Source organism: Oncorhynchus mykiss, chromosome 12 (assembly GCF_013265735.2).
Source record: "Oncorhynchus mykiss isolate Arlee chromosome 12, USDA_OmykA_1.1, whole genome shotgun sequence".
In the NCBI taxonomy this organism is placed as follows: domain Eukaryota; kingdom Metazoa; phylum Chordata; class Actinopteri; order Salmoniformes; family Salmonidae; genus Oncorhynchus; species Oncorhynchus mykiss.
The window spans coordinates 37,400,093-37,416,601 of NC_048576.1; the positions used below are offsets into that span (position 1 = coordinate 37,400,093).

Here is a 16,509-nt window from a genome sequence, read left to right on the forward strand (position 1 = left end):
AGAACCAGGGGGAGAAGGCTGGGAATGGATGCAGATCTGGATCTAAATAGTTTTTCATTTTATTCCAAATACTTGCTTTTTTCTGTGTTGATGTGAGAGACTCCCAGCTATGTGTCTGTGTCTGACTGAGGGATGTTGGGGTTCCTCTGCTCTCTTTCTCTCTGGCCTCCAGGTCTCGTATCCGACGGGAGCTTTTCATCGAGGAGATCCAGCGAGGTGAGGGCGGCTCCCCGTCCACCAGGGCGGGCAAGGCCAGTGAGGGCGACAGCTGTGACGGTACCGAGTCAGATGGCACAGTGGAGGGCACACGCCCCGGCCACGAGCACCACCCGGCCTCAGAAGGCGAGGGGGGGTCCGACCACAGAGACGACGGCACCACGTCAGCCACTGGCAGCAACGCTGCAGGTACCAGCGGCCACCACAAGGGCGGCGCCCTGGACAGCCTGTTCAGCTTCCCCGAGAGCACCCATGTTTCTTCTGCGTCTGTTGCCACCACCACTGCTGCCCGCAACCCCCGCGACAGCAGCCTGCGTAAGAAGAAAGCCGCCAACCTCAATAATATCATCCACCGCCTGGAGAAGGCTGCCGGTAAAGACGAGCCCCACGAGTGGGAGTTCTGATACGGTACCCCTGCTGCTGGAGAGTGAGAGTTACTATTTTTCTAGTGCCCTGACTGCACAGTTCCAAGGCCAAGACTGGAGCAGTGCTGCCAGAGAGGAACTGGCATCTTTTACGACTTTTCATATCAAAGAGGGTTCATAGATTTTTTTCAAGAAGCGAAACAACAGCAACAACCTGGCTTTGTTTGGAGATAAAGCACTTAACAGCCCTGCTGGCCACAGGGCCCTAACACCACCGGCCAAAGGTGCGGAAGAGACAAAAGACTTGCGCTACTCACAAAGGAGCGTCACTCCACAGGAGGAAACTGTCACGAGAAGCAATTATGTGTTTTATTTGTGTGCGTGTGTGTGTGTGTGTGTTTCCCTTTGAGAGATTTATTCACCACCTCAAAGTTTTTCTAACCTTGTTCGCTCAGTGAGTTTTCACATCTAGTAGACTAACTGTTACAATGTTTTCCCTTTTTTCTGTTTTCTAAGAGGTTCTTTCTCCTCATAACTCCATTGCAGTTCTTTGGCTTTCTGATAGGATCGTCAAACAAAAAAAGAGAATGAAAAGCCAAGCATTTAGAAAATTAGTCTGCAGGAGAGGAGAACCCTTTCCCAAGCAATGTTCCTTTCTGTGCCCCAAAAGCTGCCATGTAATGGCACTGGAACTCTTAATATGCTATCCACTCTATTGAGAAAATAATTAACATTTTTATAAAATTATTTTTCTCCTCTGAGAAAGAAAAAAAAACTTTATAGCAATTTGGTTGCCACTAAGAGATTGCACAGTCGGTCGACTTTAAACAATGCTATTTTAGATTCCTAAATATTTGGGAAGGGTAAAATCTGAAGTGAAATACTCATTATCAGTTGAAAGGAACTTTGAAAAAAAAGTATCACTTTAATTCACAGTTTTTCAACGTACAACATAAAATGCAACGGTCATGTCAGGAAAAAGGAAAAATCCGAAAAACATCTTGTGGTAGCTTACTTTGTGTTCTTTCTCGTGGGTGATCTAGAAGCTCTTTGATAAGTAGTGTACATTTCTTTCATAGCTTTAACTGACTTCCGGGGGACGCCATTTTGGTGGCACCGGGAGCGTTTGTTTAATACACTCCATTTTAGGCCAAAATCAGGTTTGAGAAAAAAAGAAAAGAAACAAAAAAGTTGTATACAAGTTCATGGAGAAAAAAAACTATTTCAGTCTAGATATAAAAAAATAATAAAAAAGTTGCAAACTTGCTTTTTAACCTATTTTAACCACAAAAACCACACTATTAAGACCTCAGAACCAGGGTGTACAGTAGAGCCGACGGCCGCTGCACTTCACAGCCTGGCCCTCGGATGGGGAGGCTTGCGTTTCATTGGGTGAAAAAGCCAGGAGATGCACAGCTCACTTTACTGTATATTCCAAGCATCTGGCTCTTTTGCTCTCAACTCTTTACCTACGGTTGTGTGTATATTTGTACATTGTAAAAAGACAGAAAAGAAAGACAAGAAACCCCAGCTGTTGTGTGTCGGTCCTCACATGCGGTGCACTACGAGTCTGAGGAAGAGATGGACTCTCCTCTGCTTGTGTGTTCCCATACAGAGCTACAAGACTGAGCTGGTCATGGTCAACCAGTCACACGTCCCTCCTTTAAGACCCTTTGACATATATTCTCCACAGGCTGCCATGTGGTGTTGCGCAGAGGTCAAGAGGTCAAATGTACCAAACAGTGCCACGGCTTAGTAGAGATATTTCAAGGTACATTTTTACTAATTGAATAACCAACACCAAAAGTTATATCCAAAGTACTGTCGATGTGACAAAGCCCCATCCAATTTGGTTGTCTCTTTCAAAGTCAAGCTGATTCTCCCACCAATCTTGATGCGCTTACTCCTTATATTATGACCAGTTTTATGATCAATTCATGACTGTTACGTAGCATCTCCATTCTCCACTGGTCACAACAAGTCCTCTTACTTTCAGCTGTAACTCTTGGCCTGCCCCATGTGAATATATCTCAGAGGTTAAGATCACTTGACACGGGTCAATGGAAGAAAACAAAGACATTAGTTTTATACTTAACCCTCAACCCACCCTCCCTTCCCCAGATATGGTAGAACGTTAGACCCCCCCCCCCCCCCCCCCCCCCCGCACACATCACAACCTCTTCCCTTTTCCCCCTTTCCTCCTCCTATGCCACAAGCTCACAGTGCCTGCCCGCCCACTGCCTCTCCCTGTGTGTTTGAGTGTGTGAGAGCACACACGTACGTGTACACAAGTAGGCGTGTGTGATTTCTGTATCCACGTACCGTAAGAAGGGGGTGTGAGGGTGTGAGCAAGGACTAGCTTCTCTGCTCTGCCATACACACCCTTGAGTGTGTGTGTGTCTGTGTGTTTTATAAGTCTGTGTGGCTTTGATTTGTATATACCTGCACACACGTAGAGTGCACAACTGCCACTCTTTGTTTCTTCTAAGCTGTTTTCTAAATGACACGGCTTACGGCATAGCAGACTCACAAATACAGTAGGTCCCCTTTATTGCCATATTAAAGACAAGCAGTAGATCACTTCAACAAAGTTTTTTTGTTTCATGTTTTTGTTATGCTTATTTATAGGTGCTGTATTTTACATTTTAATGTCTTATTTGATTTCTGTTCATTATTGTTGTTATTATTGTATGGAAGGGACTATAAGGGGTCATATAATATTTTTTTTTGACTGATAGACTGCCGGCAGTATTGGGTTATACGTACGAGATTTAGTTGTCATACATGTATATTTAGTGATCTTTGAAGACGTTTTGACAGTGTCATTTATGTTGTTTGAGCTGAAATGGGAGAGCACACCCGACAACGTCGTCTATAGCATTATGGTGCATTCACCGTTCATGATTTGATGCGTCTGTGCATTTCCATTTTCCTCTTTCATTTCAACAAGCATGATTGAAATCAGGTTGACTTATATTCTCTTTTGTACATTTTCCGTGTATTACTGAACCCAGCACAGGACCGAAGTTGTGGTGGGGCTCAAGAACCAGTAGCATCTGAAGGTCTGGAACTGCTGTACTTTGGCATCACCTCTGAATCTGACACTTATCTCTGGAGATTTCCCAGCTTTGTTTGAGGTAGATTTTTATCTAAAATAAGCAGTGATCACATCACTATATGTGTGCTTAGATTGAGTGTGACTTTGGCGTTTCCTGTTTATTGGACTATAAACTGGGATGCACTGGCTACATTTTGTGACGCTCTTTGTACTACGTACACCTACTATTTAGAATATTCATATTTCCTCAATTATTATTTGCTAAATATAGGTTTAGTTCCTTCAGACAAAAAAAAATGATCAAACAACATTTTTATACTAACAATAACACAAGCAGCTGTGTAAAGCACAAGCACTACTGACCAAAAACCTCTTTAAAAAGGGGGGGAAGGCAACTTTACCTTAAAAGATTGAATTGCATGCTCATGAATATTTTCTATGCCGTTCTGACTTTACAATAAGTTTAGTCTTTAAAGAGAGATTATTGGATACTTTTTTCAATTGTGAGCATTTGGAACACAATTGGGTCCTGAATGGCTACTGCTCAGCTGCCCCTCCTACAGCGAAGCTGGTGGTGATTGGATCACCTCTGGAGGGGAGTGATGTTAGCACTGTGTCCTGCATGGGTCCAAACCACGCTCTCTTCAAGTGACACACTGCCAGTCTGGCTAAGCCACAGCAGTTCCTATCAGCTGGTTACACTTTTCTACTGAATTTCATTGAAGAAATGTGATCGATTGAACACAAACCAAAAAAATCCAGGAGTGTTGATCTTTTGATAAAAGCACAAGTACATCGACAAGTTTAAGCAAAACATAATGGTATTTATATATAATGGCTTTTGACGCGTAAAGCTTAAATTGATCATACCCAAAAACGTTACCTTTCAAAAAAGGTATTGATCTTTTAGCACTATTAAAGAGACATCTTAGCACTTAACCGTCTGCACTCCTTTTCCTTCAGTCTATATGTTCATAGGATTGCCTTTGCCTTAAAGTGATCCAGACCAAAGTGTTGATATTCTTTTCAGGATAAACGAATGCAGTAAGCTGGCTCTTAGACTGAAGTCTTGCACCCATCCCATCGTCGTTCTCATGAGACTTTTCATCACTGGTCTCCAAGTCTTGTGCAGGCGCCACATGGAAACAAGCAATCATTTTGATTGGTCTCCCACATGCTGCGTCTTCAACGCAGCTGTTGACGTCTGTAGCAACGTTGTTTTGTCTGGAAATACTTCACTGCAGTTGAACAAAAGGGGGCCAGTTCTGTGACTGTCTACAGTCCTGGGCTCCTCCAGAGGTGATGCCAAGGCAGACTCTTGTAGGCCACAGATTTAGTAAGAGGTCCACAATCAAAAGCCCCCCACGCAGATAGTGGGTATGGCCCTCATTAAGAACGATGCAGGCTTGAGTGTCTGGTAGAGGCACTAATGAAATGGAGTTGATCAGAGGGATTTCACTTTGCTACTATTACTAACATGTCAAGTTGTGCTGTCATGATGTCAACTGTTCCCAGCTATTGCCCGGTTAGGACAGGCGACATACTTGACAGGCAGTGCTTTTTGATTGGGAGTTGAATTTGTGTGGATTTGTTTTCCTTTATCTGTTTCTCATTTGACGCTAATTGAAGATTTGAACAGGAGTTGTCTCACTTTTCTCCCCAAATCATGTTCTGCTGTCAGTCATTTTGGAAACATTGCATTTATACTGAACAAAAATATAAACGCAACCTGCAACAATTTCAAAGATTTTACTGAGGTACAGTTCATAGAAGGAAATCAGTCAATTTAAATAAAACATCTGTTCCTAATCTATAGATTTCATGACTGGGCATGGGTGCAGCCATGGGTGGGCCTTGGAGGGCATAGGCCCACCCACTGGGGAGCCAGGCCCTGCCAATCAGAATACGTTTTTCCCCACAAAAGGGCTTTATTACAGACCGAACTTGTTCTCAACACCCCCACTTCCCCCTCAGGTGAAGAAGACGAATGTGGAGTTAGTTGGCTGGCGTGGTTACACGTGGTCTGCTGTTGTGAGGCCATTTGGACGCACTGCCAAATTCTCTAAAACAACATTGGAGGCAGCTTATGGTAGACAAATTAACATTCTCTTGCAACAGCACTGGTGGACATACCTGCAGTCAGCATGCCAATTGCACGCACCCTCAAAACTTGAGACATCTGTGGCATTGTGTTGTGTGACAACAACTGCACATTTTAAAGTGGCCTTTTATTGTCCCCAGCACAAGGTGCACCTGTGTAATGATCATGCTGTTTAATCGACTTCTTGATAGGCCACACCTGTCAGGTGGATGGATTATCTTTGCAAATGAGAAATGCTCACTAACAGGGCTGTAAACAAATTTGTGTACAACATTTGAGAGAAATAAGCTTTTTGTGCGAATGGAACATTTCTGGGATTTTTTTTATTTCAGCTCATGGGACCAACATATTACATGTTGTGTTTATATTTTTGTTCAGTGTAGTTTGGTCTTTTGGCCCAGAGTGAAATGTTTTTGATCAACCATCATGAACTTTAATTGGATTTTATTATTCATAGGTCAATGTGTTTTGGATTATTATTTTATCGTGATCATTAAAGGGGGGTTGTGCACTCTGAGCTAATGGAAGTCATTCTGGTTGTAGTAGAAGCAAAAGTGCTTGAATGAGTTTTTACCTTATCCTAGTTTTCAAACCGTCTGAACGTCATTGGTTGTTGTTGATGTATACCACGCCTCTTTTCCCTGTAGGTTTGGTTCACATATATGACATTGCTTTGTCAGACTCCAGTATTCAAGGACACAATGCTCCAAGAGGCCACAGTCATGGAAATAATGCCGATTACAAAGGCACAGAACATAGACACGGACTAATATAACACACCAATACATGAGCAATACAACTTCTGAAAGAGGACCAAATCAGGCTTGACTACCTGTCTGTGAGTTATTGTCTATCACATGTCCATGTAAAGATCATATAGAACAGGCCACTCTTATCAGTCACAAGTTAATAAAGTCTTTATGTTGTAGGGAGTCCGAGAGCTAGAGGTCGATCCTCTTCTCTCTGCTCCTGTTCATATGTATATTTCTGCTATTGACAGGGAAAGGTTTTCTTTAAGTGTTTGTCAGTTTTGTAGACACAGAGTTGTCTGTAGCTTTCTGAATGAACGGGTAAGATTCTGAGTATCATGAAGAATTAGGGGATGGGATTTCAGTGGAACCCTGGAGGAAGCACCCAAAGCTACACTGGTTTATACAGTACAGAGGGCATTTTGCTACACTGGTTCATACAGTACAGAGGGCATTTTGCATGTGTTTGTGCAGTTTTTTTGTGCTACAATTCCTTTCTGTTTATTCATGTTATTTTTCTGTTGCTAAGAAAAACACAGTTCGATCCATTCGAGTCCAATGTCCAGTTAAACAGTGTATAATTTGTTGCAGAATCTATACGATTCTTTTTGGACGAATTTCAGGAATTTGCCCTTTGCAAATATTTTTCTATAGAACTAAAGCAGATTGCTATCAATATTATATACACTGTCATATACAATTGTACAGATGAAATATATCCTTATAGCAAGTTGTTAAGCATTACTATGGGTTTGTTTTTTGTTATTACTGTCAACGTATTGGTAGTTCTCTCTGTAGGGTTTGTGTCCATTAGGTTTTTAACTGTTTCTTTTTATATTGGGACTACGAAAACTTCACACTTCTGTAAGATCGACTACAAGGATTGTTGCAGAAGTTTTAGCATTAGCCAGCGTTGGTCTCATGGCGTTTGTGTATCATTCATTCACATTTCTAATATGACCCTTCAATCATTTCATAACCTTGTGGTATTTGTGAGACAAACTTTAACCCAGCACACATTAAGACCAATGCCTTGATTCTCATAGAAGCATATACAGAATCATATAATGTCATTGTACATCACCACCCCCAATCTATACTTACTTTTATTTATACTATATACACTCCTTTTGCCTTATTGGATCTCCTTATTCAATGTCAAGAGCCACTGGTCGTGACAAAATATTTTTGACAATGTTTGCCAAAAGTTTGATGAAAATCTGGATTTATTTGCTTTTGATTTGCCTTCCCATTTTGATTGGAGATTTGATTTGAACATGAATACGTTTCATTCTTACTCTCGTTTCGTTTTGTTTGTGTTTAGTCTCAGAAGTCAGCCAGGGACAGTAGGCTTATTGTGATTGTGAGGAGTCAGAAGTGGCATGTTAATAGAGTTTGGATGCCAGTGACGTTGGAAATGGAGACTATAATAATGGTCAACAACAACGTCATTAATCATGTCATATTCAATTTGGATTATGTACGTAAGGTTCATAATACTCTATGCATTACAGGTCAACCAATGTCCATTGAATCTATCACTCAGTGGTAGTTGACATATAGGTCAACAATGAATAACTAACTATATGATACATTTTTACACTGACTAAATGTTGGTTGTGTTCCATGGGTTTTGAACCATTCTCGACCAACTCCAAACGGACAACTAATTTGGCCCCCTTATAGTTGACAACCAATATTGTGTTTTTTGAAAGCTGCGTAATTAGCGCTTTAGTGAAAGAGTCATGATAGAACTACATCACCCACAGTCCTTTGCTGCTACCTTGCTGTCTAGTCAAATGAGAATGTGCCATGATGGCATTGTCTAAGACCTATATAAGATGGGTGTCCATGGAGTCCCGTCTCTCAGTTCAGATCTGTCTCCATACTCACATTTACATGCTCCCAAAGCCTCAACTGACTGTATGAATTTAGAACCAGACACATTGTTTCTAAACTGCTGAAGTCATCAAGTTTGTCTTGGTTTCTCAACTCCAATTCACCTTGTTTAGCCATGTGCTATATCCAAGTCTAAGATAATTGATTTTAAATGTTGTCGTGTTATCTGATTCTCATTGACTCATTTCGTTCAGAACAAAGCTAGCCATACTCTCCAATGGTTTTGTCTCCTCGCCTTTACTATTAATTACCCTACCAGGTTTATAAGCAACCTTTATTTTCAGCTGATGAGTTTGAAACTGGGACTCTACTTTTACCAAGCGTTTGAGAAGTCTGAGAGTGTGCCCACTCTCTCCTTCAAAGTGCCAGAGGTCTCCAACTTTCTTGTGTTTGGTCAGGCTGCCATCTCACTATCAGTTTATCTACTGTAATGTCAAGTTGCTGACTTTCAGTACATTGTGTATATAATATCTGAATATACATAGGTCATGTTGTTGGTCAAATGTCATTCAATAGCAGAACTTGAGAATGCCTGTTAAAATATACCAGTGCTTCCCAACTCCAGTGATCCAGTACCTCCAACAGTACACATCTTTGTTGTAGTCCTGGACAAGCACACCTGATTCAACTTGTCAACTAATCATCAAGCCCTCAATGACTTTAATCTACAACAAAAATGTGTGCTGTTAGGTGTAATTGAGGAGTTGGGAAACACTGCTATTGACACTAGATTTTTGGAAATAATTGAGACGAACAGGTTTTTTTGTTTGTTTGCTTTTCCTTAAATTGGTGGAAGAAGATGAAGATGTTTTACCGTGTTGTCCACTGCTGGAGAGACATTTAAGTCCCTTGAATAATAAGTTTATTGCAGAGCTCTTGTTTTGGCAAAATAAATGCCAGTATGATGGAGACCTTAGACCTTGTACAGATATGGCTTCCATAGACATTTGATTTGTGCAATTTCATTTATTTTGAAGGTTATGTGATTAGTTTTTTTTAAACCAAACTTCACATTGAAGCTACCATATGTTGCAAAATACATTTTAAAAATCCCTTCAACCAAAAAAAAGTGTCTTTCTCAACGAAGAGTTGGCACTTCCAACTGAAGAGTTACAGCGCAATTCACTTTTTCTCCAACACTTCACTTTTTGAATTCTAGCTTGACATGGGGTAAAATGACACCCAGTGGGGGTTTAGGCATTCATATGGCGTTGCGTGTGTATATGTGTGTGGCGCATTGAGCGGCTCTTATGCAGTTAAGGGCTGCAGTTTCCTTCTCTTTTAGTTTGTGTCCTCTCTTTTTACTGACTGCTTTTGAAGTGAGGAAACCTCCCTCCATCTCAGCTGGTCTAATTGTCTCTCTCAAAGCTCAGGTGGAAACTACTTTTAGCAGAGTTCTTGTCACTATCACTGGCCACAACAGTGCTCTTCCTCCCCCTCTTCAGTCCAGAGAGAGGTTTAGCTAGTTGCTGTCCGCTGATATATTTTTCTATGGCGTGATTCTAGGCCTCATGATCATTGGCAATGAGAGGGTGACTCTTCCTTCACAGAAAAACATGTATCTCTTCCAGTTTCAGTTGTTCTCTCATGTTGTTTTCATCTAGTTCCTTTTTATTTGGTCATTTAAGTCATGTAGTCTGTTCTCAGCACTGTAAGACAGTCCCTATAGAATATGGAGAGGCAATATCACTGTATGAAACTCACAATGTATTATTGTTGTTATTATTATTGTTATTATTATTCACTAGCACCCTAGGTGTGATAATTGAAGTAAATATCTTTTATACAAACACAAAGTTGGTGTGGTGTCTTTTTTTGCTATAATAATTACTCTTTGTCGTTGTTCGGTCTGTTGCATGTTATTAACAAGTATAAACAGTTTTACATACAGTGCATTCGGAAAGTATTCAGACCCTTTGACTTTTTCCACTATTTGTTATTCTAAAATTGATTAAATAAAAAATGTTTCTCATCAATCTACACAAAATATCCCACAATGAAAGTGAAAACAGGTTTTTAGAAATTTTTACAAATGTTTTTTTTATTATTACCTTATTTACATAAGTATTCAGACCCTTGGCTATGAGAATCGAAAAGGAGCTCAGGTGCATCCTGTTTCCGTTCATCATCCTTGATGAATGGAACTGGCCCAACGCTCTAACCACTAGGCTACCTGCCGCCCTATATAAAGGCAAAAAGGCAATATTTGAACAAAGTATGGTCCTTTATTAATAATCTACTGGAGAAACATTTTGGGTTGAAGTATAATTTATGTATGAGTGAAGCTTTTAGTGAGAGGTTTAATGATTTATTATTTAATAATTTAGCCCCCTAAACTCATATTCATTATAAATAGGCATCTTTAATTTTGTCTGGCTTTGCATTCCAATATTCTTTTGCTCATATGATTTTTTTTTAAACTAGTCATCTGGAGTAATGGCAGTGCCATTAGTAAGTAAACTATTATTGGAGTTAATAAAATTCCATAAATAGACAGGTATTTACCTCTCCATGGTTGCAGAATCTTATCTATTTTTGCAAACCTTCTATTGAAGTTGGTTGTGGTAAGTTAATTTATGTTTTGAGATATGAATACCAAGTATGTCTACTTCACAATCTGTCTATTTAATTGGTAAACCAGGGGCGCAACTTTCACTGTCATGGATACAACACGAGGCGACGGTGTGATTTAGGACCATGCGTACCCCACCAAGCAGTCGGGTAGGCGGTTTGGAGTGTTTATCCAACTGGATAAAAAAAACATTAAAATATGTCCTCCCCCCACTTCTAAAACCAAAGTTGAACCACTGTGGTAAACTATAAGGTAGTGTAAACATGGTCTTTTAATGATCCAATACGCAATATAGTACACTTGTCTTAATTAGGTTTTAGTCCAGCGACTATAAAAGTGATCCAGATCTACATTGAGACTATGCAGGGATCCAGACTTAAGAAGAAACTTGAGTAAATCCTGGATTTCTAACTCCTTGATGTTCTTGTTGGATCTAATTTTAATAGCTAACATTTCGATTGCTATAATAAATAGATATGGAGACAACGGACAGCCTTAACACTGCACACTGCCCTATCCCATCTGGACAAGAGGAATACCTATGTAAGAATGCTGTTCATTGACTATAGCTCAGTATTCAACACCAGAGTACCCTCCAAGCTCATCATTAAGCTTGAGGTCATGGGTCTCAACCCCGACCTGTGCAATTGCGTCCTGGACTTTCTGACGGGCCGCCCCCAGGTGGTGAAGGTAGGAAACAACATCTCCACTTCGCTGATCCTCAACACTGGGGCCCCACAAGGGTACATGCCCCCTCCTGTGCTCCCTCTTCACCCGGGACTGCGTGGCCATGCACGCCTCCAACTCAATCATCAAGTTTGCAGATGACACAACAGTAGTAGGCTTGATTACCAACAACGACGAGACAGCCTACAGGGAGGAGGTGAGGGCTCTCGGAGTGTGGTGTCAGGAAAATAACCTCTTACTCAATGTCAACAACTTTGGAAGTATGCTTGGGGTCATTAGAAGACCCATTTGCGACCAAGCTTTACCTTCCTGACTGATGTCTTGAGATGTTGCTTCAATATAGCCACACAATTTTCCTCCCTCATGATGCCACCTATTTTGTGAAGTGCACCAGTCCCTCCTGCAGCAAAGCACCCTCACAACATGATGCTTCCAACACCATGCTTTACGGTTGGGATGGTGCTCTTCGGCTTGCAAGCCTCCCCCTTTTTCCTCCAAACATAATGATGGTCAATATGGCCAAACAGTTCTATTTTGTTTCATCAGACCAGAGGACATTTCTCCAAAAAGTATGATCTTTGTCCCCATGTGCAGTTGTAAACCGTAGTCTGGCTTTTTTATGGAGGTTTTGGAGCAGTGGCTTCTTCCTTGCTGAGCGGCCTTTCAGGTTATGTCGATATAGAACTTGTTTTATTGTGGATATAGATACTTTTGTACCTGTTTCCTCCAGCATCTTCACAAGGTCCTTTGCTGCTATTCTGGGATTGATTTGCACTTTTCGCACCAAAGTACGTTCATCTCTAGGACACAGAGCGCGTCTCCTTCCTAAGCGGTATGACGGCTGCGTGGTCCCGTGGTGTTTATACTTTCGTACTGTTGTTTGTACAGATGAACGTAGTACCTTCAGGCGTTTGGAAATTGCTCCCAAGGATGAACCAGACTTGTGGAGGTCTACAGTTTACAGTCTACAGAGGTCTTGGCTGATTTCTTTTGATTTTCCCATGATTTCAAGCAAAGGGGCACTGAGTTTGAAGGTAGGCCTTGGAATACATCCACAGGTACACCTCCAATTGACTCAAATGATGTCAATTAGCCAATCAGAAGCTTCTAAAGCCATGACATAATTTTCTGGAGTTTTCCAAGCTTTTTAAAGGCACAGTCAACTTAGTGTATGTAAACTTCTGACCCACTGGAATTGTGATACAGTGAATTATAAGTGAAATAATCTGTCTGCAAACAATTGTTGGAAAAAATTACTTGTGTCATGCACAGAGTAGATGTCCTAACCGATTGCCAAAACTATAGTTTGTTAACAAGAAATTTGTGGAGTGGTTGAAAAACAAATTTTAATGACTCCAACCTAAGTGTTGTCACGCCCTGACCATAGTTTACTTTGTATTTTCTATGTTTTGATTGGTCAGGGTGTGATCTGAGTGGGCATTCTATGTTTCATGTCTTGTTTGTCTATTTCTATGTTCAGCCTGATATGGTTCTCAGTCAGAGGCAGGTGTTCGTCATTGTCTCTGATTGGGAACCATATTTAGGTAGCCTGGGGTTCACTGTGTGTTTGTGGGTGATTGTTCCTGTCCTTAGTGTTAGTTTGCACCAGTTTAGGCTGTTTCGGTTTTCATTACATTTATTATTTTGCACTGTTTGTATTTAGATTCGTGTTGCTATAGTCACAATAAACATGGATCGTAATCTACACGCCGCATTTTGGTCCGACTCTCCTTCTCATAAAGAAAACCGTTACAGAATCACCCACCACCAACGGACCAAGCAGCGTGTCAACAGGCAGGAGCAGCGCGAGGAGAAGCGCAATAAGGATTTCTGGACATGGGAGGAAATCCTCGACGGGAGAGGACCCTGGGCTAAACCAGGGGAGTGTAGCCGCACGAAGGTGCAGCGGGAGAAGAAACAACAGGAACAGCCCAAGGAGGAGTACAGTATGGAGTATACTACTTGGGAGGAGATCGACAGGTGGGCGGCCGACCCAGGGAGAGTGCCGGAGCCCGCCTGGGATTCGCTGGAGCAGTGCGAGGAAGGTTACCGTAGAATGGAGGCGGTGAAAGCAGAGAGGCGCTGGTATGAGAAGGCAGCACGGCGACGCGGATGGAAGCCTGAGAGGCAGCCCCAAAAATTTCTTGGGGGGGGGCTAACAGGGAGTATGGCTATGCCAGGTAGGAGACCTGGGCAGACTCCCTGTGCTTACCGGGGGGCTAGAGAGACCGGACAGGCACCGTGTTATGCAGTGGTGCGCACGGTGTCTCCAGTGCGGGTGCATAGCCCGGTGCGGTATATTCCAGCTCTGCGTGTCTGCCGGGCTAGATTGAGCGTCGAGCCTAATGCCATGAAGCCGGCTCTACGCAGCTGGTCCCCAGTGCGTCTCCTTGGGCCGGTTTACATGGCACCAGCCTTGCGCTCGGTGTCTCCGGTTCGCCTGCATAGTCCAGTGCGGGCTATTCCACCTCGCCGCACTGGCAGGGCGACCGTGAGTATTCAACCAGGTAAGGTTGGGCAGGCTCGGTGCTCAAGAGCTCCAGTGCGCCTGCACGGTCCGGTTTTTCCAGTACCACCTCCACACCCCAGCCCTCCGGTAGCAGCTCCCCGCACCAGGCTTCCTGTGCGTGTCCTCGGCCCAGTACCACCAGTGCCAGCACCACGCATCAGGCCTACAGTGCGCCTCGCCTGTCCAGCGCTGTCGGAGCCCTCCTCCTCTCCAGCGCTGTCGGAGTCTCCCGCCTGTTTAGCGCTGTTAGAGCCTTCCTTCTCTACAGCGCTGCCGGAGTCTCCCGCCTGTTCAGAACTGCCAGTTAGCATAGAGCTGCCAGTTAGCATAGAGCTGCCAGTTAGCATAGAGCTGCCAGTTAGCATAGAGCTGCCAGTTAGCATAGAGCTGCCAGTCTGCAAGGAGCTGCCAGTCTGCAAGGAGCTGCCAGTCTGCAAGGAGCTGCCAGTCTGCAAGGAGCTGCCAGTCTGCAAGGAGCTGCCAGTCTGCAAGGAGCTGCCAGTCTGCAAGGAGCTGCCAGTCTGCAAGGAGCCGCCAGAGCTGCCTGTCTGCAGGATGCCGCCAAAGCTGCCAGTCTGCAAGGAGCCGCCAGAGCTGCCAGTCTGCAAGGAGCCGCCAGTCTGCAAGGAGCTGCCAGTCTGCATGGAGCAGCCAGGGCCGCCAGTCAGTATGGAGCAGCCAGGGCCGCCAGTCAGCATGGAGCAGCCAGGGCCGCCAGTCAGCATGGAGCAGCCAGGGCCGCCAGTCAGCATGGAGCAGCCAGGGCCGCCAGTCAGCATGGAGCAGCCAGGGCCGCCAGTCAGCATGGAGCAGCCAGGGCCGCCAGTCAGCATGGAGCAGCCAGTCAGCATGGAGCTGCCAGTCAGCATGGAGCAGCCAGGGCCGCCAGTCAGCATGGAGCAGCCAGGGCCGCCAGTCAGCATGGAGCAGCCAGTCAGCATGGAGCAGCCAGTCAGCATGGAGCAGCCAGTCAGCATGGAGCAGCCAGTCAGCATGGAGCAGCCAGAGCAGCCAGTCAGCATGGAGCAGCCAGAGCAGCCAGTCAGCATGGAGCAGCCAGAGCAGCCAGTCAGCATGGAGCAGCCAGAGCAGCCAGTCTGTGTCGACCAGTCTCTTCCAGATCTGCCAGTCGTCCAGACTCTTCCAGATCTGCCCGTCGTCCAGACTCGTCCAGATCTGCCCGTCGTCCAGACTCGTCCAGATCTGCCCGTCGTCCAGACTCTTCCAGATCTGCCAGTCGTCCAGACTCTTCCAGATCTGCCAGTCGACCAGACTCTTCCAGATCTGCCAGTCGACCAGACTCTTCCAGATCTGCCAGTCGACCAGACTCTTCCAGATCTGCCAGTCGACCAGACTCTTCCAGATCTGCCAGTCGACCAGACTCTTCCAGATCCGCCAGTCGACCAGACTCTCCCAGATCCGCCAGTCGACCAGATTCTCCCAGATCCGCCAGTCGACCAGATTCTCCCAGATCCGCCAGTCGACCAGATTCTCCCAGATCCGCCAGTCGACCAGATTCTCCCAGATCCGCCAGTCGACCAGATTCTCCCAGATCCGCCAGTCGACCAGATTCTCCCAGATCCGCCAGTCGACCAGATTCTTACAGATCTGCTAGTCGACCAGGATCTGCTGAAACCGCCAGCCAGCCAGGTTCTGGTAGTTTCTACTACCTGCCTGGGCTTCCTCTCAGTGCTGAGCTTCTTCTCAGTACTGAGCTTCCTCTCAGTGCTGAGCTACCCATCTGTCCCGAGTTACCTCTGTCCCGAGCTGTCCCTCTGTCCCATGTTATCATTGTGGTGGGTAACCTATTTAGGGACGTTTAGGAGGGGGATTAAAACTGTCATGGAGTGGGGTCCACGTCCAGCGCCAGAGCCGCCACCGCGGACAGATGCCCACCCAGACCCTCCCCTATAGGTTCAGGTTTTGCGGCCGGAGTCCGCACCTTGGGGGGGGGTACTGTCACGCCCTGACCATAGTTTACTTTGTATTTTCTATGTTTTGATTGGTCAGGGTGTGATCTGAGTGGGCATTCTATGTTTCATGTCTTGTTTGTCTATTTCTATGTTCAGCCTGATATGGTTCTCAGTCAGAGGCAGGTGTTCGTCATTGTCTCTGATTGGGAACCATATTTAGGTAGCCTGGGGTTCACTGTGTGTTTGTGGGTGATTGTTCCTGTCCTTAGTGTTAGTTTGCACCAGTTTAGGCTGTTTCGGTTTTCATTACATTTATTATTTTGCACTGTTTGTATTTAGATTCGTGTTGCTATAGTCACAATAAACATGGATCGTAATCTACACGCCGCATTTTGGTCCGACTCTCCTTCTCATAAAGAAAACCGTTACAAGTGTATGTA

At 44.2% G+C, this 16,509-nt stretch overlaps 1 protein-coding gene across 6 annotated transcripts in view; it reads left to right on the plus strand.

Moving 5' to 3' along the window:
• Positions 1-10,184, plus strand: part of LOC110538892 (homeobox protein cut-like 1) — a 265,307-nt gene extending 255,123 nt beyond the window's left edge. For all 6 annotated transcript variants that reach the window (XM_036937497.1, XM_036937492.1, XM_036937496.1 and 3 more), the window contains one exon: positions 173-10,184. In XM_036937497.1, the coding sequence (XP_036793392.1) occupies positions 173-620 (448 nt within the window). In that variant the 3' untranslated portion in view covers positions 621-10,184. The remainder of the gene's footprint in view (positions 1-172) is intronic.
• Positions 10,185-16,509: the final 6,325 nt, after the last annotated feature.